The sequence below is a fragment of the Rhinatrema bivittatum genome, chromosome 2 (assembly GCF_901001135.1).
Source record: "Rhinatrema bivittatum chromosome 2, aRhiBiv1.1, whole genome shotgun sequence".
Taxonomy (NCBI): Eukaryota; Metazoa; Chordata; class Amphibia; order Gymnophiona; family Rhinatrematidae; genus Rhinatrema; species Rhinatrema bivittatum.
The window spans coordinates 571,244,241-571,268,008 of NC_042616.1; the positions used below are offsets into that span (position 1 = coordinate 571,244,241).

At 42.7% G+C, this 23,768-nt stretch overlaps 1 protein-coding gene across 5 annotated transcripts in view; it reads left to right on the plus strand.

Annotated features, from left to right (window-relative positions):
- PTPN2 (protein tyrosine phosphatase non-receptor type 2) overlaps nucleotides 1-23,768 on the plus strand; it is a 182,980-nt gene that overhangs the window by 76,356 nt on the left and 82,856 nt on the right. For 4 of the 5 annotated variants that reach the window (XM_029590949.1, XM_029590947.1, XM_029590948.1 and 1 more), the window contains 3 exons: nucleotides 361-459; nucleotides 11,397-11,534; nucleotides 23,344-23,553. In XM_029590949.1, coding sequence (XP_029446809.1) covers nucleotides 361-459; nucleotides 11,397-11,534; nucleotides 23,344-23,553 — 447 coding nt within the window. The remainder of the gene's footprint in view (nucleotides 1-360; nucleotides 460-11,396; nucleotides 11,535-23,343; nucleotides 23,554-23,768) is intronic. The other variant, XM_029590950.1, reaches the window with a different exon arrangement.

Below are 23,768 nucleotides of genomic sequence, written 5' to 3' on the forward strand. Positions count from 1 at the left end.
TTGTAGAACTGAAGTTGTGTAGATGAGCAGTTGTATAAAAAGGCAGGGTAGATAGGCAATAGTCCTTTTTTTTTTTAATTTATTTTATTTCCTGCTGTCATGTTTCTATAATTGAATTCAAGAAAGCCTGGGATAAGCATAGTCTATCCTTACTGGAACAGTTGAAATTTTCAACCCAAAGGTCAAATTGCTCTAGGAAGAGAGAATGGGCAGATGAGACTAGCTTTACAGTTACTGGCTGTCTTCTGTTTTGTTTTATTATTATTATTATTATTTTTTTTTTTAAGATGACATGTGGGATGAATTGGAGGGAACATAGAAGCTGTTCTGTTCTATCAATAATCTTTCTTACCCTCACAGGGTCCACTTCCAGATACCTGCTGCCATTTCTGGTTAATGGTTTGGGAACAAAATAGCAAAGCAGTTGTGATGCTTAACAGAATTATTGAAAAGGACATTGTAAGTAATGTATATTTTGTGAAATTTATCATTTTCTAATTTTTTGCTACACTGAAAGGCTGGGATATTAAGTAAAAAAAGAAAAAGAATTGTGAGGCCTTATTTAGGACCTGATTTACTGAACTCTTCTCTCCTAGACAGAGAATGGGAGGAAAAAAACCCTTAGTAAATCGAGCCCTTAATGACATGTTTCAATAATATTCTGCAAGTTGGTTTGGCTATAGAAAGTTTGCCGCCTTCCAAATTGTTCACCTTGTTTTGCCTTACAGCCTAGTAATAAAATGCATTAAATCAATGTTTGCTTCTTGTATCCTCACAACTGCTAATTAAAAATGTATGTGCCAGATTTCCTTAGAAAATTTAAGTAGGCATAAAACATGGAATAGCTTGTTTGGATAAGTCTGCACTCCCTTTGTACTTCTGTAGCAATCCTAAATGCTTAATTCTCTGGTATAATTAAATGCCTTCAAAAGCACGCCCACCAAGTGAATTTGACCCCATCTGTGTTCAGTACAACTTATTTGCATGATAGATGAATTCAGCTGTTCCTGCTGCTCTCTTCTGGCTAGTGCATTTTAAAGCAAAGATCCAACCATGAGCACCAAGAAGCTGTCCAAAAAACTCTGGGTTAAAGTTGTGGAAAAGCACAGATCTGGGAAGGAGTATAAAAAACAATTGTGCAGTCCTTGTATATTTCACAGAACACGGTCAAATTTTAAGATCTGGAAGATGTATGGCACCACCCAAGATACATTTTCACCACCTGCCTAGATCTTGCTGTTCCTTCAAACTGAATGACTGAGCAAGGAGATCAATCAAGGGGGCAACCAAGAGATCAAAAGCAAATTTCAAGAGAGCTATAAGCTTCCATGGTCAACTAGTCAGTGTACAATGATGATAATATCCCAAGCTCTCCCCAAACTGGCCTGTATGGCTAGGGTGTCAAGAAGAAAGTCTAGTTCAAATCCAGTTTGAAGTATGCAAAGGAACAGTCGGCGGATACTGTAGCCATGTAGCAAAAACCTTTCACCAAGTATTGACTGAGAGGGTGGCATTTTATCCAGTTGGATTTCAGCTTTATAAATATAAAACACTTGACCCTGAAAAGTGTTGAGTAAGGTGTTGATGAGTAGGAAAAAAAATCCTTATTTAACGGCATGCAAATCTGACATACTGATACAACAAAATGTAAGGTGTAGACTTTAGCAACTGTAATTAATTGGGAGGGTATAAAATGAGTTTCATTTATACATGAATTTTAATCCTTGGAAATAGTTGTATGTCTGACAAATTATACTGAATGCACTTGGAAGTATAACTACCTTGACACTTTGTCCTTTCAGACCAATATAAAGTGAGGGCATATTCATTTAATAGTGTAGGGAAATGTATGATGCCAATGCTCATGTTGGATTTGTTCTGCTAGTAATTGAGGATTTTAGTTTCCAGTAAGGTAAAACTTTTTATGACCTTTAAGCTTAGCAGCAAGCTTGCCTTGTTTGGACCCTTAAGACATTTCCTATTGCTTTATATGATTGCGGTGGTGCTGAGTTAGGTGCCAAGAAAAGAGCCTAATTAATACAATGGACCCCTTTCAGGACCATCTCCCTCATAGCTGAAGAAAAGACTATATTGCCGATGGTGCAGGACTCCACCAGAGCAGGCTTGTCCTCAGCAGTGAAATGGGTCATAGCTTCATTGGCACAGGACCCATCATCCTTCATTGTGTGAAAGATTCCCATGGCACAGAGCTATTTATTTTAACTGAATTTTTAGAGCTTGTATTCTGGGTGTAGTCTACACTTTTTAGTGTGACATGCCAAAGTGCTATCGGTGATATCAAAGTGAGGCACCTCAGCACATAAGCCCAGGATTCCCACTGCTGATGCTAAGGCATATAAGAAACTGCTGGCACCTTCCATTCAGGACTTGCCATCACAGTCTGTACAGAGCACCTGAGAGCTAGCTATCTCTGCAGTAAATGCACCTACTACAGCACCCAGTTACTCATCGGCTTTACTGACAGCCCTCAGTGAGGATGAGCCAATCTGGATCCTTAGAGACTGTCTCTCCAATTCCAACATAGAAAGACCCTCAGCCAGTAGGAACCTAGCTGTTGGAGGTAGTGAACAATTTTTGTTTCCTGATTAGAACTTCTCCTGTCCAAGATGGAGGAAACGCTTCATCTTAGGCCACCCAATGTTCCTTATCGGTGTGTACCTCTCCAACTTCTAGCACTGGGAATAAGTCCTCTTAATGAAGTGGTGGATTATCCTTTTCCAGGAGAGTCCAGGAAAAAAATAGACATCAGTTCAGAGTTTCTTCTGGCCACGCGCATGACTTTAGATCAATCCTACAAGCAATAATCTTCTCCAAACTAGATTATTGCAATTCTTTACTACTAGGCCTCCCAGCTTCCTACACCAAGCCTCTACAAATGGTACAGAACGCTGCAGCCAGAATCCTCACAAACTCCAGGAAAATCGACCACATCTCCCCCATCCTCAAAGACCTTCATTGGTTACCAATCCACTTCAGAATTATGTACAAAACCATCATGATTATCTACAAGAACATCCATCAACACACTCAACTCGACCTACAAATCCCTTTTAAAAAACACACATCCGCCAGACCCATCAGGGAACACTACAAAGAATCACTTCAGGTTCCACATGCCAAAACCTACCAACACAAATCCTACAGTTCAAGAGCTCTCTCATCAGCAGGTCCAATCCTTTGGAACTCCATCCCCCCGGACTTAAGACAAGAACCATGCGCTCCAACTTTTAGGAAAAGACTAAAAACTTGGCTTTTTAAAAAAGCATTCCCAGAACTGGATTAAATTCTGCACACATCAGATTAAATTCTCCACACATCAGCACAAACACAAAAGTTAGTGAACTGTAACAAAAACCCACTAACTTCACACGCAGTGACAACAACATATTATTATACTGCACAACAATTCATATTTGGTCAATCTTTCCTACCCATCTATATTTTATAATTTTATACATATTTATTAATTGATACAGTTGGCTAAAATGTTAATATTCTTTCTTTAATTTCCTCCCCTTTCAGTTCCTAGTTATTTTTCCTTGTTTTTTTGTAACTTACTCACATCCTAAATATTGTTATAATGTTTTTATTTGTTAAGTTTCTTACTATATTTGATGTCGAATTGGGAAATGTTTTCTACTATGTTACTCTCTGCAGTTATTCACATTGTTAATTGATTCATATCATGAAACTCGGTATAATAAAAATAATAAATAAATAAATAAAATACTTATCAACATTAAAAATGGTTACAGATAATCACAACAATAAACCATAGTTCCTGCCTCTTCAAAAAGTGATATCCCCCGATCTCTGTTCCTTCTATCATGTCCCCTCTCAACTGTCTTAAGTAGAAGTACCTGAATGTAGACCGATGTGATATCGCAGATCGAATGTCGGTATATAAAAAATAATAAAATAAAATTTCTCATTTCTGTGCACCTTCTCTAAGCTATGTGGTATTTTTTTGTTTTTTTTTTTGGGGGGGGGAGGGTGTTTGGGTTTTTTTAGATGGGGTGACCAGAACTGCACACACTACTTGGTGTGCAGTTGCATTATAGATCATCATAGAGACAATGTGTTGCTCCATTGTATTATCCATTCTTTTTCAGAACATTCTATCTGTTTTTTTGTTTTTTTTTTTTTGTTTTTTGACTGCCACTTACTAAGCTGAAAATTTCAATGTTTTGTCCACATGGACTCCAAGCCCAAGGTCCTCTGTCTAGTTAGTGACTCCTAAATCAGAACCCAACATTATTGAGATTTTCACTTATGTGCATCACTTTGTACTTTTCTGCATTAAATTTCATCTTCCATTCAGATCATATTACTGACTTCCTTTTCCAGATCATTTATGAACAGTTAACAGCATAGATCTAATAATGACTTTTTCTCTATTTGGAAATCTGACACTTTAGTCTTACCCTCCATTTCCTGTTTTCTAACCAGGATCTGGAGAAGTCACACACAGACCCAAGTTTTGAACTTAAAAAAAACAGCTTTGTAGAAATGGGGAAATATCTGGAGGCAGAACTTGAAGACTGGGAGAAAATGGGAGAGGTCGAACAGCAGTGGGCCAAACTAAAAGGAGCAATTACAAAAGCAACAAATCTGTTAGAAAAGTAAACAAAAGTAAGAGAAATAAGAATCCAATCTGGTTCACAAAGGAGGTGGCTGATGTAATAAAAGCAAAAAAAGCAGCTTTTAAGAAATATAAAGGATCCCAAAAAGTGGAACACAGAGGATTATCTGGCGAAACTGAGGGAGATGGAAAAAAGTAATCAAGAATGCAAAAAGTTGGAGATAAAGCGAGGTGACAAAACATTTTTCAGATATCAGAGAAAGGTCCATAGTGGTTTAGTAAAATTGAAAGGGGATAAGGATCAATGAGTGCAGAGTAATGAAGAATTAGCAGAAATATTAAACAAATACTTCAGTTCGGTGTTTACTAAGGAAGACCCTGGAAAAGGACTGTCACTTGTTATCAAGACTGTAGAAGTGGGTGGAGTAGATGAAACTCTATTTACGGAAGATAATGTATAGGAAGAGCTAAGAAAACTGAAAGTGGACAAAGCCATGGGGCCTGATGAGGTTCACCCCAGAATACTGAGGGAACTCAGAAATGTGCTGGTGGGTTCACTGTGTGACCTGTTAAATAGATCCCTGGAAAAGGGTGTAGTGCCTAGTAACTGGAGAAGAGCAGTGGTGGACCCGCTTCACAAGAATGGGAGCAGAAAAGAGGCTGGAAACTATAGGCCGGTTAGCATCACCTCTGTGGTGAGAAAATTAATGGAGACTCTCCTGAAGGAAAGGATAGTGAACTATCTACAATCCAGTGGGTTGCTCGATCGGAAGCAGCATGGATTCACCTGTCAGATGAATCTAATTGATTTCTTTAGGTGACTAGAGATCTGGATCAGGGAAGAGCGCTTGATGTAATTTACTTGAATTTTAGTAAAGCTTTTGATATAGTCCCACATAGACTCATCAACAAAATGAGAAGCTTGGGAGTCAGCTCCAAGGTGATGGCATGGATTACAAACTGGTTGATGGCTAGACAACGGGTGATGGTAAATGGAACCTACTCTGAAAAGACAGTGGTTTTAAGTGGAGTGCCACAAGGATCGGTGTTGGGATCGGTTTTGTTCAACGTCTTCGTGAGCGACATTGCAGAAGGGATAGAAGGTTAACTTTGTCTATTTGCGGATGATACTAAGATCTGCAACTGAGTTGACACGCCGGAAGGAGTAGAGAGAATGAAATGGTAGTTAAGGAAGCTGGAAGAGTGGTCAAAGATATGGCAGCTGGGATTCAATGCCAAGAAGTGCAGAGTCATGCATCTGGGGTGCATTGGGTGGTGAAGGGCTGATGTGCATGGAGCAGGAGAGAGACCTTGGGGCGATAGTATCTAATAACCTGAAGTCGAAGCTGTGTGACACAACAGTAGCCAAAGCCAGAAGAATGCTCGGCTGTATAGAGGAATATCTAGTAAGAAAAGGGAAGTGATAATCCCCTTGTACAGGTCCTTGGTGAGGCCTCACCTGAAGTACTGTGTTCAGTTCTGGAGACCGTATCTCAAAGGAGACCGAGACAGGATGGAGGTGGTCCAGAGAAGGGCAATCAAAATGGTGGGTGGTCTCCATTGAATGACTTGTGAGGAGAGGTTGAACAACCTAAATAGGTATACCCTGGAGGAGAGGAGGAGCAGGGTTGATATGATACAGACCTTCAGATACTTGAAAGGTTTTAATGATCCATGATTGTCAACAACCTTTTCCATTGGAACAATTTAGTAGAACTAGGAGGTCACGATTTGAAACTCCAGGGAGGAAGACTTAGAACCAATGCCAGGAAATATTTCTTCAAGGAGAGGTGGTGGATGCCTGGAATGCCCTTTCAGAAGAAGTGGTGAAGACTAAAACTGTAAAGGATTTCAAAGGGGCATGGGATAAAACACTGTGGATCACTAAAGGCTGGAGGATGAAATAAATATAAAAGCCTTGGGGGTAACCTGCACGGAGCGGCAGTTGCTACCCTTGGGAAGCTTGCTGGGCAGACTGGATGGATCATTTTGGTCTTTTTCTGCCCATCATTACTGTTATATGTTACAATCCACAATAAGACATTGGCTTCTATCCCTTGTCTCTTTCATTTCCTGAGAAGTCTCTCATGGTGGACTCTATCAAAATGCCTTCTGAAAATCCAGTTTCCTAGCATGTAGCCAGATGGACTCAGGACCAATGAGTTATGTGCTTCCCTGCTAGCAGATTGAGATAGAGCTAGGTTTCAAAGCTGACATCATCCTTGATATACCCCTGTAGTGACCTCAGCCATTTAGTATCTCTCAGTCTCCTAGCAGATGTGGATTGTTGCTTCCCTATCGGGAATACAGTACTCTTTAGAAGAGTAATTTTACCTTTAAATTGAGTAAGATCAAGCCCCGCTCTCCTGCGGTGATACCTAAAAGGGCCCTCCCCCAGATGAGAATTCCTGAGGTGATTTTAGAGATCTCTGAGGTGTGCATTGGTCCGCTAGCCAGTTCCCGGCATGGACTTTGCTGCTGAAGCAACTGAAAGGCAGTGGGTGCAGGAAGCAGAGCCATGGCGGTGACAGCCTATGGCCCCCCCTCCTGTAGCTGGAGACACTCTGTACTCAGCCGGTAAGTGCTGAGCCCCAGGTAAGTAAAGAACTCCTCCAGTTCAGAGACATGGAAGGGCTTTGGTAAGTCTTTCCTCTGGCCGCCTTGCTCAGCATGCTGTACAGGCAACATTCTTCATCCCGTTGGGGAAGGGGGTTTCCTAGCAGGTTGAGTGGTCCCCCCCTGATGGGCTAGGCCCCGCTTCAGACTTGGTGGGCACTCTACATGGCAGGTTGGTGGCGTCCTCTTGTGTGCAGTTTGGTGTGGTGCCATTTTCCCCTATTGACCTTCGATATGCTCTGTGCGGGCCGGCCCTGTTGTGTGCCTAACGCACACATAGGTGCAAGCACACCTGTGTGCAAAACCACGCACATAAGTACATGCATACATTCGTGCAAAACTGGATGCTTATACTTAAGTGCGTCTGGGCGGATTTGTGTGCGCTCGAGCTCAGGCGCTAACCAGCTGAATGTACAAGCTACAGTGATCTATGGCTCCAGCAACAAAGAAGCACAAGCTACACTCCCTTTATGTTGCCTGTCATAATAGGGCTGCACAATCTGACCTAGAATCCTTACTGTGTCAGCACTGTGAGTAAGCCCAGGGAGGGCTGGGGACTCAAAGCTGCTCCAAGCACGGCCCCTCCCAGTCAGAGGACGGGTCAGCCAAGATCTTATCTGGTAGCACCCCGGATCTGATCAATCCCGGGGCTGCGTCCTCCCCAGTATAGGGCAGTTCAGCGGACCCCTATCTCAGTTCCTCCTGGGCTAGGTATGGACCCCGCAACCTTTCTTGGGTGGAATTCTCTCAGGGCCTTCAAGCCTTTGTTCAGGTGCAGTCAGCTGCTTGACCTGCCTGGTCTGAGCTCCAGCTGGAAAGGCCTCATCCTCCCAGCCCTATCAACATTCCTCAGGACATACCTTGCCTCACTAAGGGTATCCCTGACAGGGACCCAGACAACACAGATGATGATGGGGATGCAGACTCATTGGAGGACGGGAAAATCACTCCAGACCTGGAGTACTACCAGACCATGCTACAGTTTTTCCACAGAGATGATTTTCCGACCCTGGTCTCCCAGACCCTGAAGACTCGGAGTTCCCGGATCCTGTGTTGGAACCAAAGAGGAATCCCCATCCTGGTTTCTCTACGGAAAGCCTCTTGCTATTTCCCTGATGCTGGAAGCTGTCCAGAATTGACTGACCTGGAGTGGGATGCCCGGAAGCAGGTTTTAAAGGAGGTTCGGGCCTTGGAGGCCTTGTACCCCTCTGGACCGGTGGCCAAAAAAACGCCTATGTTTCCTGAAAGTGGACGACCTGGTCTGCACCGTCTCGAAATAAACAACTATCCCAGTAGAGGGAGGAGCGTCCTTGAAGGATGCACCCGATAGGCAGTTGGAGTCCATCCTTAGCAAGCCTTTGATTGCAAAAGCAAATGACGCTGCAGATCGCTTCCTGTTGTGCCTTGTAGCTCGTTCGTTTCTGCTTTCTCTTCAGAGAGGCAGATAGCCCAGGAGCACATCCCAGAGAGGTGATGGAACCCGCCGCAGTCTTCTTAGCAGAGATGCAAGCTCAGACCTAGTGTATACCTCAGCCAGAGGAGTAGCCTCAGTGGTGCTGGTCAGAAGACAGCTATGGCTGCAAAATTTGTCAGCGGATGCGATCTTTAAGGCAAACCTCACAAAGTGCCTTTTAAGGGATCATTTCTATTCGGAAGTGAATTGGAAAAGTTGGCCAGTAAGTGGGGGTGAATCTCCAGTGCCTTGGCTATTGGACGATAAGAAAAAGAGGTCACAGCACCTCTCGCCCATGAGGGGTTGGGCCAGGGGCTCCTAGCGCTTCCGGCCCTACAGAAACTCAATTCAGACATTTCGGCCCTTGGGAAGGTCTCAGTTCTTTCGGAGCGACAACCCAAAAGAGGAACTGGTTCGGGCTCAGGTTCGACCCAACTACCCAATGAAAGTTTGGTCAACTCATCCACAGGATAAGGAGATAGGTGGGCTGACTATCCCTCTTCTATCAGAGATGGGTTGAGATGGACTCCCTTATGGAATGGGCAGAGTTAAATCTACAAGGGATCTCTGCCTCCCACATTACAGGAAACGACATGTCTGAACAGACTCTCAGCAGGGAGAGTCTGGATCCAGGGGAATGGGCATTGTCGACCAGAGCCTTCCAACTCCTAGTAGATCCCTGGGGCCTCCCAGCCATCAATCTACTTGCCACATCTCATAATGCAAAGGTCCCCCAATTCTTCAGTCACAGAAGAGATTAGCGCTCCCAAGGGATCAATGCCCTTGTCCAGACCTGGCTAGAAAAGGATTTACTATATGTCTTCCCTCCTTGGTCTCTGCTGGGCAAGGTCAATCACAAGATCGAATGCCACAGAGGATTAGTTCTTCTGGTGGCCCTGGATTGGCCCAAATGCCCGAGGTATGCAGACATGCGGAGGCTTCTAGTGGAGAGCCCCCTATGCCTCCCCTCACACAGGGACCTTCTCTGTCGAGGTCCAATTCTTCACGAGAACCCAACTCTGTTTTGTCTTATGGTCTGGCCCTTGAGAGGGCTCGCCTGATGCGTGGATATTCAGCAGCTGTCATCGTCACTTTTCTCCACGCGTGGAAGTTCTCAACGTCCCTGGTGTACTTGCGGGTCTGGAGAATATTTGAGGCCTGGTGCAAGGAACGTGGGGTGCCCCCTTGGACGACCAAGATCCCCATGATTCTGGAATTCTTACAGGACAGCCTGAACAAAAGACTGTCCCTCAACTTCTTGAAGATCCAGGTGGCGGCTCTCTCCTGTTTCAGAGGCAAGGTGAATGGAGCCCTTCTGTTGACACATCCGGACTTGGCCTGTTTCCTAAAAGGAGTTAAACACCTCCCTTAAAGTGGCTGGAGCCACAATCTAGTATTGAACTTCTTAGCAGGGCCTTCCTTTTGGCTGCTGTGTGCTCTCTCTATGCCTATTAACGTTGAAGACTATTCTTTGTGGCGATATGCTCGGTTGGTATCATCTCTGAACTGCAGGTGCTGTCATGATGGGAGCCATTCCTCTGATTGTCTCCAGGAATGTTGCAGCTTCGCACCGTCCCTTCCTTCTTGCCAAAGGTAGTCTCGGAGTTTCACTTGAACCAGTCCATTTCCTTACCGTCCCTAGATAGACGCAAGGACTCGGAAGCCTACTGCCTCCTACACCACTTTAAACATCAGTAGGCTGTTAGTACGATATCTAGAATGTACAGAACCGGTGCGCAAGATGGACCACTTGTTTGTTCATGGTGGAAGGAAACAAAGCGAAGCAGCTTTGCAAGCTGCCATGGCTCTCTGGGTCAAGGAAGTGATCATGGGAGCTTATGTAGAGGGAGGGAAGCCTTTATCCCTTCAGGTTAAAGTTAATTCCATTAGGGCCCAGGCAGTATCCTGGGCGGAAGCTAAGCTACTGACTCCCATTGACATCTGCCGAGCAGCGTCGTTGTCTTCCTTGCACACCTTCTCCAGGTTCTATTGCTTGGACATCCAAGCCCAAGAAGATGCAGCCTTTGCGAGGGCGGTGTTAGCCGGACCATGGGCAGCCTCCCGCCCTTTTTGGGAGTAGCTGTTTTATATCTCATTGGTTCTGAGCCCATCTGGCTACACGCTAGGAAATGGAGAAATTACTTACCTGATAATTTCATTTTCCTTAGTGTAGACAGATGGACTCAGAATCCTGCCCACGGCTCCCATGAACAGTGCCAAGGAATGATCTCCATCCCAAAGAGGATTCGGGTAAGCCATCACCCTGTCCCTAGATCTAGGCATCTGTAATATTGCTGGGATTCAGTGTTTCAATGTTTGGAGTAGTTACGGTTACCAGTTTTAATCAAGTTCTTAAATAGTATTCATGTTTTTCAGTAGTATGTCCACAATGGCTTTTGAAGAGTATACTGAATGGCTAGGGTGTTGTCAGCTTTGAAACCTGACTTCATCTCCATCTGCTAGCAGGGAAGCACATAACCCATTGGTCCTGAGTCTGTCTACACTAAGGGAAACAAAATTATCAGGTAAGTCATTTCTCCAGTTCTCTACATCAGTTGGCTCAACTTTATATCTTCATAAAAATCCAGTAGATTTGTAAGGCAAGATTTCCCTTTGCTTAAAACTGTTGACTTTTCTACTAAGACATGTCTATATGTCCAGTAACTTTGTTAGATAATTACATTGTTCATTAGCTTACAGTTTTCAAAATGTTTTTGAATTCAGATAAAATGTGCACAGTACTGGCCAACACGGGAAGAGGGAATTTTGCCATTTATGGAAGCAGGGCTTTTTGTGAAATTTTTATCAGAAGATGATAAATCCTATTATACAGTGCGTTTGTTACAATTAGAAAATATCAAGGTAAGCATGCTTTTAAAATTGTAAACTGTTATACAGACGTATGGAATAATTATCATTACTTAATTATTAATAGGTACTTTTTGTTTCCATTACTTTGTTCTTTTTTTCCCCGCTAGTCAGTGGTTGTGTGAAGCAGAAGTTTAGGAGCAGTAGTTAGGTTTGGAGACTGGTCCAAAATTTTAGCTAATTTTATGTTGGTCCTATAGAAGAGTTATGTTAAGAGCCTTTGAAATCATACCTGCAGAAGGAGCTTATGTGCCCAATAAAAGGCAGAACTGCAGGAAATTAAAAAAAAAAAAAAATTGCAACGTTGCTATTACTGATTACTTTATTCTACATTCATAAGTCTTGATACGTAGTAATACAGTTTATTGCTTATTTCTAACAGTTTAACTTGGTTGTAATAGTATAACAATTTCTTTCACCAGAATACTTTTAGGTAAGTATTGGAAATTAATTGGCCAAGTCAGATTGAATAAAATCATAATTATTTGCTGTAAACACTTTTCATCTTGGACAGCAGTAACAAACTACACAAGTGAATGACATCTGACAGCATTGACATAGAAAAAAGCTTTCATAGCCCAACAGACTGGAAAGTCTTTAGGAGTGTGCTCAGGAGTTCTCGCACTGCCATCCCTGCACAAGCCACCTCAGTTTTCTCTCCTTGTTAGTACTGACATGAAAATTCTCTGTTCTCACTTCTGTTGCTGATTTTTTTTCATGAGTTTCAAAGGTTTTCTTTTAAATAAATTCTGTTTTTTTTTCTTTTTTTTTATTGCATTTTAACAATTACAAAGCATATCTTTGTACAGAAAATAGAAACAAAATTTTATGTAATCACATTGGAAACAAATATTAATACAGACCACAAATTTCTATTGGGGGGGGGGGAGGAGCAGAAAAAATAAAGGAGCCACTAAATGATAGGTCAGATTAGTAAATACCTTAATTTGTTAATTTTACCCATATTTTAGTCTAAGTAATAGAACTCTCAGTGGGTGAAGAGGTAGGCAACAACCTTCTACGAGAATCCAGCAACAATTTAAGTTAAGGGGCAAGAAAATATAGATATCATTGTTACCCCTGCAAATGCATTATTTAGTTTATCTTAATTGAAAGGTTGTGCCTAGAGATTGGGTTTCCTGGCATAAAGCCAGGAAACCTTTTCTCCTCTCTTGTGTGATTTTTGCCAGATCTGGGAAAATCTGGACAAAGTGGCCCATAAAATTGACTCCCATGTGTTGAAAGTAGTTTCGTATAACCACACCTAGGTCCTGTTCATAAATAAATGAAACCAACAGAGTTGCTCTCTCAAATATCTCTGTAGTAGAAGACTCCAGGAGTTCCGTTAAATTCCTCAAATCCAGTTGATGATATGCCACATTATCTCTCGGGCGTGGAAAAGGAAGGGAATGCAACTTATTGAAAGAAGGAATATTATCCAGAGGAATGTGTAATAATTCAATCATTTATCTCCGAAGAGTAACATGTGGCTGTTCACAAACTATCCAGGAAAGTTTAGGAATTTTAAATGAAGATGTCTTAGATGATTCTCAACCAATTCTACTTTACTATTTAAAGCAATACAATCCTGGACTATAGATGACTGTACTTTCTGTGCTTCTTTAACTTGACTTTTTAGGTTCTGGATCCTGTTTGAATGATCCAAAAGCTGGAAATTGTGATCTTGAGTCAGTTTCCAGTTTAGATGAAATCTGGGATATCTGTAAGGAGCAGCTTTGTAAAGCTTAATTCTGATGAGCCATCAGTTCCCAGAGAGAGTCCAATGTAACTACAGCGGGTTTAGGGAGTGTAGCCTGTAGAGACCAGTGCTCCTGATTCAAAACAGAAGCCATAGATGCTGATGCATTAATCATAGAAGTTAAAATGATCTCATCGCCATCAGGGGAACCTGGTTTTAAGATGTCTGCAGACGCCGAATTTGCCTCACTCCCTTGCCTTGTTACTTCTCAAGTTGTTCCACCTGCGGCTGCTCCCTCTGTAGTTTGCTCTGAGGTTTCCATTCTCAGATCCACTAGCGCCAATTCCAGAAGGAGGCTAGAAGAAATCGCTTGTGGAGTCCTTCGCGCAGGAGGGCTCAGAGAGAACTCCCCAGACGAGATGGAGGCTCCCTTTCCGAACCCGTCAGCAGGGAAAGGCATCTCCAATTTCAGGTAATTAGTGGTGCATTCGGGAATGGTGCACTGTCCCGAGGGGAGGGGGGGTATCGAGGGAAATACTCGCACTTTCCCCTTATGTTTGGGGGGCATGTTAGAACTAAATCATCAGGAAAAAGGAAATCCTCCGGGAACGGCCGAAGAGCACTACACACAAGCTGCCATCTTAGCTCCTCCCCTGTCCACATTTGTTCTCAAGTTCTTTATTTTTCTTTTTGTTTTATTGTTTGTGTTTGAGCCTCCCTCAAAATTATTTTTCCCCTCTGACTCCTTAAAGATTGCAAGTAAGTTGCCAAAACTGGGGAAAATTCTCTCAAGTTATGTGCAAAGTACCAATAGAAAATAGGTACCGAAGACCTGGACAACCTATGTCTCAGGTCTCCATTATGATTCAGCTGTCTGTGGCTTGTGTGGGAGACTGTCTTTCCACAGACAGTTAAGTATAGGAGCATACAGCTCAAGTATCAGCTCTGTTTTGTCTCTGAAAAAGAAAGCTCCTTCTCAAAAATACCAATACTAGAAAAGTCAGTCTTGAGGTGTAATACAAACCAGTTTTTCCTCATTGGGCACTTAAAAAGAAATAAACAAACATACAGTGTTTGGACAAAAAACACCATGCTGAGAAGGCATTGCATGGGCAATAGGAGCTTTTTCTGTTTATAAGCAGGGCTGAATTGGAGTAAGACTAAGAAAGCCACCAAGGAATGAATGGCAAACTTTGAACTCTGGAGGCCATCAACCTTTTTCTTGCCTAATTCATCTTGATTATAAACTTTTTCCCCTGGATAGTGTGGTACATCATGCCACACATGAAACGTAAGGCAAAAATTAAAGAACTTACTTCAATCGAGGAGGTTTTTGCCGGACTAATGCAGTCGTTGCCAGAGGGGGAGGGGCAGTTGGTGGCTACAGCGGAGAGCAGACGCTGAGCCCCCTGGCCGTTGAAACATCTTTGAGCCCTGGTGTGCCAGCTACTCTGGAACCACCGCTTGGGAACTTTGGAATCCGAGCTGATTACAGCTGCTCTGCTGGAGAGGAAAACTGCTTCATTGGAGGTAAGCACCCAGAGAAGGCGTGATGGATGTGCACTATCTTCGGAGAGCCCAGTAACAATGGGCCCCAGGGGCCTTACTATCGAAGCACAGCATCGAGTAGGGAAAAGAGTTGAACCCCTGGAGGAATGAGTGGGAGAAGGAGAAATACGAGTAGTTTGTGAAACTCCTAAATTAAGTTTGTCAAAAATAACCCTAGAAGAAATATGGAGAGCAATATCATCTATGGAAAAATTGATTACTACTTTAACTTTATTGGTGAAGGAAAGTATTTCTAAAAATCAGATTTTGGAGAACAGAATTTTGAAAATTGAAACATCTATGACTAGAATGGAACAGAAGGTTGCAGAGATGGAAAAAGTTCAAGGAAACCTGATTAAATCTGAAAGTTTCCAGATGACTAGGGGGCCTCTGACATAATATCATAGCGATATTAAGTCAGAGGCCCCAAAAATAAATAAAAATCTGCCCGTGGGTTGGAAGACGGACACTCAATTTTGCCGGCGTCCGTGTTCTAAACCCGTGGCTGTCAGCGGGTTTGACAACAGACACTGGTAAAATTAAGCATCGGCTGTCAGACCCGCTGACAACCATTGCTTCTGCCAGTAAGGAGGCGCTAGGTACGCGATAGTGTCCCTAACGCCTCCTTATTAGCGCGGGCCCTAATTTAAATACTGAATCGCGCGCCCAGAAGAGGTGCCTGGGTGCACGTTGGGAGAGCAGGTGCTTACCTTGGAGCACTGGCTATCCCGTGGAGTTTACTGTATGGGCCTGTAAGTTAGGGGCATTTTAGGAGCGTAACTGGGAAGGGTTGTTAGCTGGCTAAGTTAACTGGCTAAGTCTGGATGGGCCAAAATAGTGGCTACACTATTGAATATACTCCAAAGTTAGCTGGATAAGTTTATTAGGCTAACTTTGCTATCTGGACTGTCTGAATATGGACCTCAAGGTTTATAAAAGGGTTGCTCCATTTGAAACTTCCAATTAGAACACCTCTTGCTCAGTGAGACCTCAATGTAGTTCTTTCCCAGTTGATGAGACTTCCATTTTAACCATTGGCATCTACAGAAGTTAAATGACTAACTTGGAAGTTTTTGTTCTTTGTAGCAATAATGTCTGCATGCAGAGTAAGTGAGCTGTAAGTGCTGGTAACCTATAAACAAATATTACAAAATAAAATTATTTTGAGAACTTGCCCTAAATTCTTGCTTAAAGTAGTTTTTCAGTTTCATTTAAACCAATCCATTAATCTTCATACTTTTCAAAACCTCAATCATTCTCAATATGGAGCAGATTCTTCGTACATAGAACAGTAGGGCTCTTCTACAGTCCACTGTGGATAGAATGAAACCATACAAAATCTTCAGTTATTTCTTTATATAACTCCAACTCCAAAAGTGTTGAGTAAGCACGTTATCTTTGACACAGTGCATTTCTTACTGACAGTGCACCAATAAAGAGTTACTGCATCTTCTGTTACTCATATAGGTCAAGTCTCTATTCAAGACATTTGTAAGGCCGCCACTTGGTCTACCATTCACACTTCTACAAAACATTACTGCTTGCAGCAGGATTCCCATAATATCAACATTGGCCAGACAGTTCAACTTCCCTCCTACTTCTCTGTGTGTCACATAAAAATAAAATATATTTATGTGACACTTAGCTTGAGAGTCCTCACTTGTGTGTCTTACTGCTTGTCCACAGAGAAAACAAAGTTGCTTACCTGTAACAGGTGTTTTCCATGGACAACAGAACAAATCAGCCCCACAATCCCTTCCACATCCCCAAAGTTGAAGTTCAGCTTTGAAATATCTAAGGTAGCTCATGTGGGTACAGCAGCATGGGAACTCACACATGCTCTTAAAACGTTTTAGTCGGTTGGTTTTGAGAGCTTTTTTCTTCATCTGTGCCATCAAATGACATCACCCACTTGTGTGGTTACTTTGTTCTGCAGTCCAAGGAGAGCACCTTGTTAGAAGTAAGTCACTTTGCTTTCACTTAGAAATAGCAATACAAATAGCTATATTTGGTTACCATAATACATTCCAGTGTGTCTCTGGTTGCATGAAAATGGTTTTCTAAATGTGATTCTTTCCAACTGAGAATTAAGAACAAAAATTAGTAATTATACCAGAATGTCATTAAGATATGTCAAACTTTGTGGTCGTTTTGCCACCCACTACTGATGGGCATATCAGTTTTTATAGTTGCCATTGATTGATGGCCACTGGGTTTTTGCAAGAGATATTTGAGTTTTCAGTGCTATAAAGCAGCTCCAGAACATGAAACAGTGTTGCATGTTACATTTATCTACCACTAAAACTATAGTAACATTGGAACTCAAGTTTCTCAAAGGTCAAGCAGAGATGGCAGTCTTCACACATGAATGACTTAAGATGGAGCCTTGCAAGGAAATTGATAGTTCAGTGTCCATATGAGTGCCTCTTCAATCTCTCCTTTTTTCACATAGATAAGCAGGGATGAATTAGCCCTGCTATCTGGGACATCCTCCAGGCGGCCAGATGGCGGAACTTCTCCAAGCACATAGTATGTGTGCGCCTGCGTGTGGTTTCCTGCACAGCTCCCAGCTTGCCTCAGTCTTTTTTTTCTTCTGCGCTGCAGGTTGCACACGGAGCTCCCTCTCTCGACACAAAAAAAAAAAAGGGGGGGGGAGAAGAAACCAGACAGAAAATGCCACGGCTTCAAGTTCTGCCAGTGCAGCAAGATCATGTCCATGACTGGGCACCTCCATTGTTATATCTTCTTCGGTCCGGACCATGTCCAGGCCGCCTGCAGGGACTGTGGCCACATGTCCCCCAGGGCCCAGCACCAGCTTCCCCACGCAAAGTCCTGCCACATTACCCTCTGGCAGTGGAGACCAGCATTCCAAGGAACAAATGGATCTTGCTCCACTTCTAGACCTTCTGGACTCAGATGCGGGTCCTGCTTCAGAAGTGGGGTCCACGGGTTCTTCAGTCTTCCCGTGTCTACTCAAGTTTGTCTTTTGTGTCCCGACACAGGTTTTCTACACCACACCTGCAGGAACCCTTGGCCAAACGGAGCAAAGGAATTCCTACAAGGAATCAGATGGGTTCTCATCACAAAGGTCCAGACTCAGATATTCTCCTTATTTATTTATTTATGTAGGGTTTTTATATACCGATTTTCTTGATACAGATCAAATCAACTCGGTTTACATAGAACGATAGTACATTAACAATAACTAGTCAAACCTCAAAAGAGGAGACTGATTGGGAGCAGAAGGTAAAAAGTTACATTATAACAAGGGTGAATAACTTGGAATTGGAAATGAAGAGAAAGGTAATCAGAGTAGAGAAATATAACAGAGAGAAGGGGCTTGGAGCCAACCTCAGGAGAATAACTCTAGCATTATAACATGATTATATGACATTCTGCTAGTTAATGAAGTAATAGATGTTTGAAGCACAGCTGATTGGATAATATCTTAGTAGAATATAGTCTAGGAGACAGGAAAGGCTCTACCGAAAAGCCTATAATAAGGCAATACCACCAAGAGGCACGCCCCAAAGGAACCATTGCCCGTCTCCACCTAGGACACCTTGGCCTCCCAGGTGATGTCTCAAATTTCCAGGATTTTGATTCACTTCCTCTCAAAGATTGAACAGCAAGGCATAAACAAGCCCCCCGGCAGAGCACATGCTCCCTCTCCTCTCAAGGCTCCATGTTCGCCCACCTTCACGGGGCTCCCTGCATATCTCACCTCACTGGTCTCTATCCACCTCTCTGGGCTCTTCAACCGGTTACCCTTCAGACCCCCCTGGAAGAGCGGCCTGAGCCAGTCTCCCCTCCGGAAGACCTCTCTTACTCAAAATTCGTAGAGAAGGTGGGAAACAGACCTAATGTTGAGACCAGGAAGGTGCTGGGCCCCCGGGTGAAAGTCCTCAGCATGCTAAAAATTTTCAAGGCACCATCAGTGCAGACAGCTTTACTCTCGCATTCAGTCTTGGATGCAGTGATGAGCAGGACACGGAAGTCCCCCATTCTCTGGACTGCCAACGTCGCGCAAGACCAACCTCAAATTTCGCATGAGCAGACCCCCTTCTATAGTGTGCTCCAACTTCCTCATGCATCAGTGGTCATTGAGTTCGCCATGAAGAGGGCGAAGAAGACACGACTGCACTCCAACACCCTTCCAGGGAAGGACTGAAAGTACCTATTTATTTATTTAAAATTTTTTATATACTGCTTATACAATGGGTTAATTGTTCTATGCAGTTTACAATTTGAACGTACATAAAATTCAAAATAAAAACAATTGAATAAAAGACGAGACATCGGTAAATAGGCAGTGTGTCAGTGAGCTGCAAGTGTTAGTTTACTACTCTCCATACCTGGAATTCTATCACAAGGTGACTTTGCAAATGCATCCCACGTGCCTACTCAAGGTTGTATTGGCATTCCACCTCAACCAGATTATCACCTTGCCGACCTTCTTCCCGAAGCTGCAAAAGAATGAAAGTGAACAGCGGCTTCACACGTTGCACTGCAAACATGCGCTTGCTTAGTACAAGCGTCGGACTCACTCTGATCACAGAGCTTCCCAGCTTTTCATCTCCTTCAACCCCAATGCCCCTGGACTTCCTGTCTCCAAGAGGACTCTTTTTTTTTGTTCTGGGTTTCCCATTGTATCCACTACCATAAAAAGTCTGAAGCCTTGTCTGCTTCCCCAGAGGCTCATCAGGTTAGAGCTGTGACGGTCTCCATAGCCCACCTGCACGAGGTGCCCATCCTGGACATATGTAAAGCCTCAACTTGGTCCTCCTTGCATACCTTCATATCCCACTTCTGCCTTGACAGACAGGCTGCGGCAGATGCTGAAATGGGAAGATCCATTCTTCAGTCAAGCACGACATAAGGAGACTGTCCGCCACACAAGACTGTATTGAGCGCGCCTTTCTTCTCTGTGGGGGAACAATACCTGCTCCCCAAGAACTTCCTCTGCACTCAACACTTCAGCTGGGGACTCCCAGACAGGGCTAATTCATCCCTGCTGTTTGTGAAAAAAGCAAGTTTGCTTACCATAAACGGTATTTTCAGTAGATAGGATGAATTAGCCATGCTGACCTGCCCGCCTCCCCAGACAGTGTCAACCTGCTTTCATGTACGCTTTGAAATGGACTGGAGCAAGCTGAGAGCCATGCGGAAAACCTCACACAGGCACACACACCAAAAGCTCTGCCAGCTGGCAGCCCGGATGACATCCCAGACAGTATTGCTAATTCTTCCTGCTATCTATGGAAAATACCGTTTACGGTAAGCAAACTTGCTTTTATGTAGAGCCCAGAGGTTTCCTTCTGTGTGATGTTTTGGATTACTGTGAGGGCAAGATTCTTGCATCAGAGGGTTCTGTGGACTCTTCCCTTTAGTTAGGTGTGTTAATCTTTTCCTAAGTTCTCATTACTTTTTCAGCGGCTGTGCATAGAAGTGGAATTGCTTGCAGTTTTTCAATATATAATTTTGCTGTGCTGCTTTTTTTGTTAGATTCCTGAATGGATAAGACCAGTGACTTTGAGAGATGCCCCCTGTTTGAAAGGGTCATGTCTGTTACAGACCCTAGAATAGATGTATCCTCTGTTTGGGAGGCCAGTAATAACATCCAGGGATGTACTTTGCACAACCATGAACCCTAGGGGAGGGCATCTATCCTGGCTCAGCTAATGGAGAAGCACTTTAAGATTGATAAGTCTAGCCCATCTGTATAAGCATTGGAGACATTGACAGGAACTGCACTGACAGCTGAAGGTGCATCGGCATCAAGAGGTCATCAGACCCTCTCGACTTCAAGCTCCTGGAAGGAAGAGGGGGATAGACAACCATCTGTTTCCTCCCACGTGAAGAAGGCGAGGGGTTTAGCCACTTCAGTTCTGGCATCAGTGAAGGCCAATTAGCATCAACTTTGGTCTCAGATGCCCAGTGCTAGAAGTGAGAACATGCTGGTGGCTATCATGAATCTCCCCCTTCCCCCGCAAAAAAAAACCATTTCCATGGTGAGGAGAGCTCATCCTCTCAACAGTCCTAGCAATTGTAACAGTCTTCAAGAGTCCATGTCAGACATCAATATATCTCTTGGTATCCCGGGAAGGCGAGTAAATTTGTTCCTGCCTCCCAAGCCATATTGGCATTGGAATATTTGAGGAGCAGTTACATAGGGAGAGCAATGTACAGTGTTGGTGCTATGGCATAAAGGGCATCAGTATCCATGCAGACAGATGTCCAGTTGATATTGGAGGCCCTTGAGCGGCCTGGAGGGTCTGCTTTAATATTAGCTCCCAGAGGGAAATAGTAATCAAAACCAGGCACACCAATGGTGAACTCTAGCCCATTGTGAGGGGGTGTAGGGGAACTTCCCCAGAGATATGTTTATAGGAGTCTAGGCCCCAAAATACAAATGCTTCCTTCTCTAAGGCTTTGTCTGCTAGCTGGGCAAGGTCTGGATCCTCACCCTGGCTTACTAGTTAGGTTCAGACTTGGAATATTCTAGGAGTATGGGTCGGGAGATTTCTCTTAATAGGAATTGACAGGTGTGATCTCTCTCCTCAGCAGGAAAGGAGAGATTTTCCATTGATCAAGAAGTACTGACTCTGCCATGACAGATGGGTGACATCTGGTATCACCAAACAGACCTCTCTTAGCTAGCAGAGCTTTTGTTCTACTTGTTGGAATTTCTGCTCTAAGTGTTGCTTTGCAAATCCCCTCTATCTTTTTTTTTTGTTCAAGCACTAGCACGGACATGTACCTTTCTCTCTGTTTTTCTGTGAATTTCTTTATAATTCTTTAAACAGCACTTTTTCAGTGCTACCTTCTTAAAAAGGAAGAGATTTTTTTCATCAGAATGTCAAACCCCATGGTAAGTGGGTTTAAGGACTATTTGAATTTCTACTTTGCTGCCTTACAAGCCCTTGATAGCATTTCAGTGCTTTCAAAAAAAAAAAAAAAAGAAAGAAAGAATACTTGTAAAATTATCACAAAAAAAGAACGGGTGATCTCTGTTGGTGACTGCATCAATCATGGTCCCTAATCTGTGGGGTGGAACAAGATGCTGCAGCTTAGGGGCATCGTACAATCCTAACCTTGTTCCAAATACGGGGCTTCGAGGATGTTAGGATTTTTAGCCAGTCTCTGGCTCCAGAACTTCCAGAACATCCAATCCCGACGGAGATACTGAAGTACAGAGTCATCGAAGCATCCACTCGGTCACCTTTGTTACCAAGCTTTTTATTATAATTTTCCAACAGAGCAAGAATGACATCACCAATAAGCAGTGGAACAGATGCATCAACACAAGTGCACTACAAATTCCCCTCCCTTCCACCCCAAGCCATCCTTTCCCTCTGAAAACAAGTACGCTTCAGTCAGTCAGTCCCCAGTCATATCCAGTCAGTCAGACTAGAGCTTTTCTTGTCGTGGCTCCCATGTTACAGAATTCTTAGTTGAGCTGCATAAGATAGTCTCCTGACATTATGGAAGAAAGAGAGGCTACCTCCTTTGAATAAGCGTTTCCACTATATATTTTTCAGTAGACAGTTCCTGCCTTGATAGTTTCTTGTCTTTTAAAATATACATTGTGTGTTTGGACTTTTAAAATTTTGACTATTGAAAAAAATGTACTCCCAAGTTCTTTGGATTGGTGGGTTATAAGTGTATTTAAATAAGAAAACTTAACTATAGGGTAATTTTGGAGAGAAGCTTCTCAAGAATTTATTATTCTTTCCTTCTCCAAAACTTCCCTATCATACATTGGGCCCATATACTAATTTGTGAGTTCCATCATTGTAGTATGTGGCTGCTAGATTATCAAGGAAGGGAGGCATTAGGAGCCATGCTGCCTTTCAAAGAACAGATAGAGGTGTTCGTGCAGAAAAGGGTTAAAGGATTAAATAAGTCTGGGACCAATTTGGAATTGTATGCAGTTAAAGGCAGTGGCAGAGAAAGCTGTTAGCTGTTGCCTTTCACCACAACTTTCTTCGCTTACCAAGAGAAATACTAGGCACTAATATTCTAGTGATGTGCGTTAGGTTAACCACTTGGACTTGATTATTATCCTGTATGGATGTATAGTTGCATAAAATGGGAGCAAGCAATTTTGTTAAAAGCTGAGTATAGTATATATTTTTTTCCTGTTGCATGGGAACACTGACCTTTTTATGATAAAGGTGAACAAAATTTCTTACAGGAACTAAATCCCAGGTGCATACAAAGGTTTAACAGAAGCATACTAAAATGGTTACTAGTTCAGTCTAAAATTTAACTTGGTTGGGATAATTTTTTTTTTTAATTGGTTTCACTGATTAGAGGTCAATGTCTTCTATTACCTTAAATATTTGTAAACAAATAGAAAAAAGTGAATTAGTCTATAAAAGGCAAATTATTTTTCCTTTAGAGAAAGCCATTCCATGAACAGCCAGAAATCATCTGAAGAGATAACTAAACAATTGTTTTTATAAGTTAACGTTTAAGTGTACCTTAAGATGTGGGTCATTCAAAAAACTGTATCAGCTGTATGATATTCTTGCTTTTTATTTTTTTCCCCAGACAGGAGAGGTTAGGGAAATATATCATTTTCACTATACTACATGGCCAGATTTTGGTGTACCGGAATCCCCAGCTTCATTCCTGAACTTTTTGTTTAAAGTCCGAGAGTCTGGTTCATTGAATCTTGAACATGGGCCTGCAGTAATTCACTGCAGTGCTGGCATTGGTCGTTCAGGGACATTCTCATTAGTAGACACATGCCTTGTCCTGGTAAGTACAATGTGGGGGGTTTTTTTTGTTTGTTTTTGTATTTTCGTTAATCATTGTCTCTGGCAATTGTTGGATTTGGGATGAGTAACTGTGCAACAGTGATAGTACACATGGTAAATAGTATATAAAATTAAAGAAATATCTCCTCATTACTTGACAAAACTACCTTTGGGGTAATGTGGAGTTTTAGCCATGAATTAATTGTGCTGCCTACC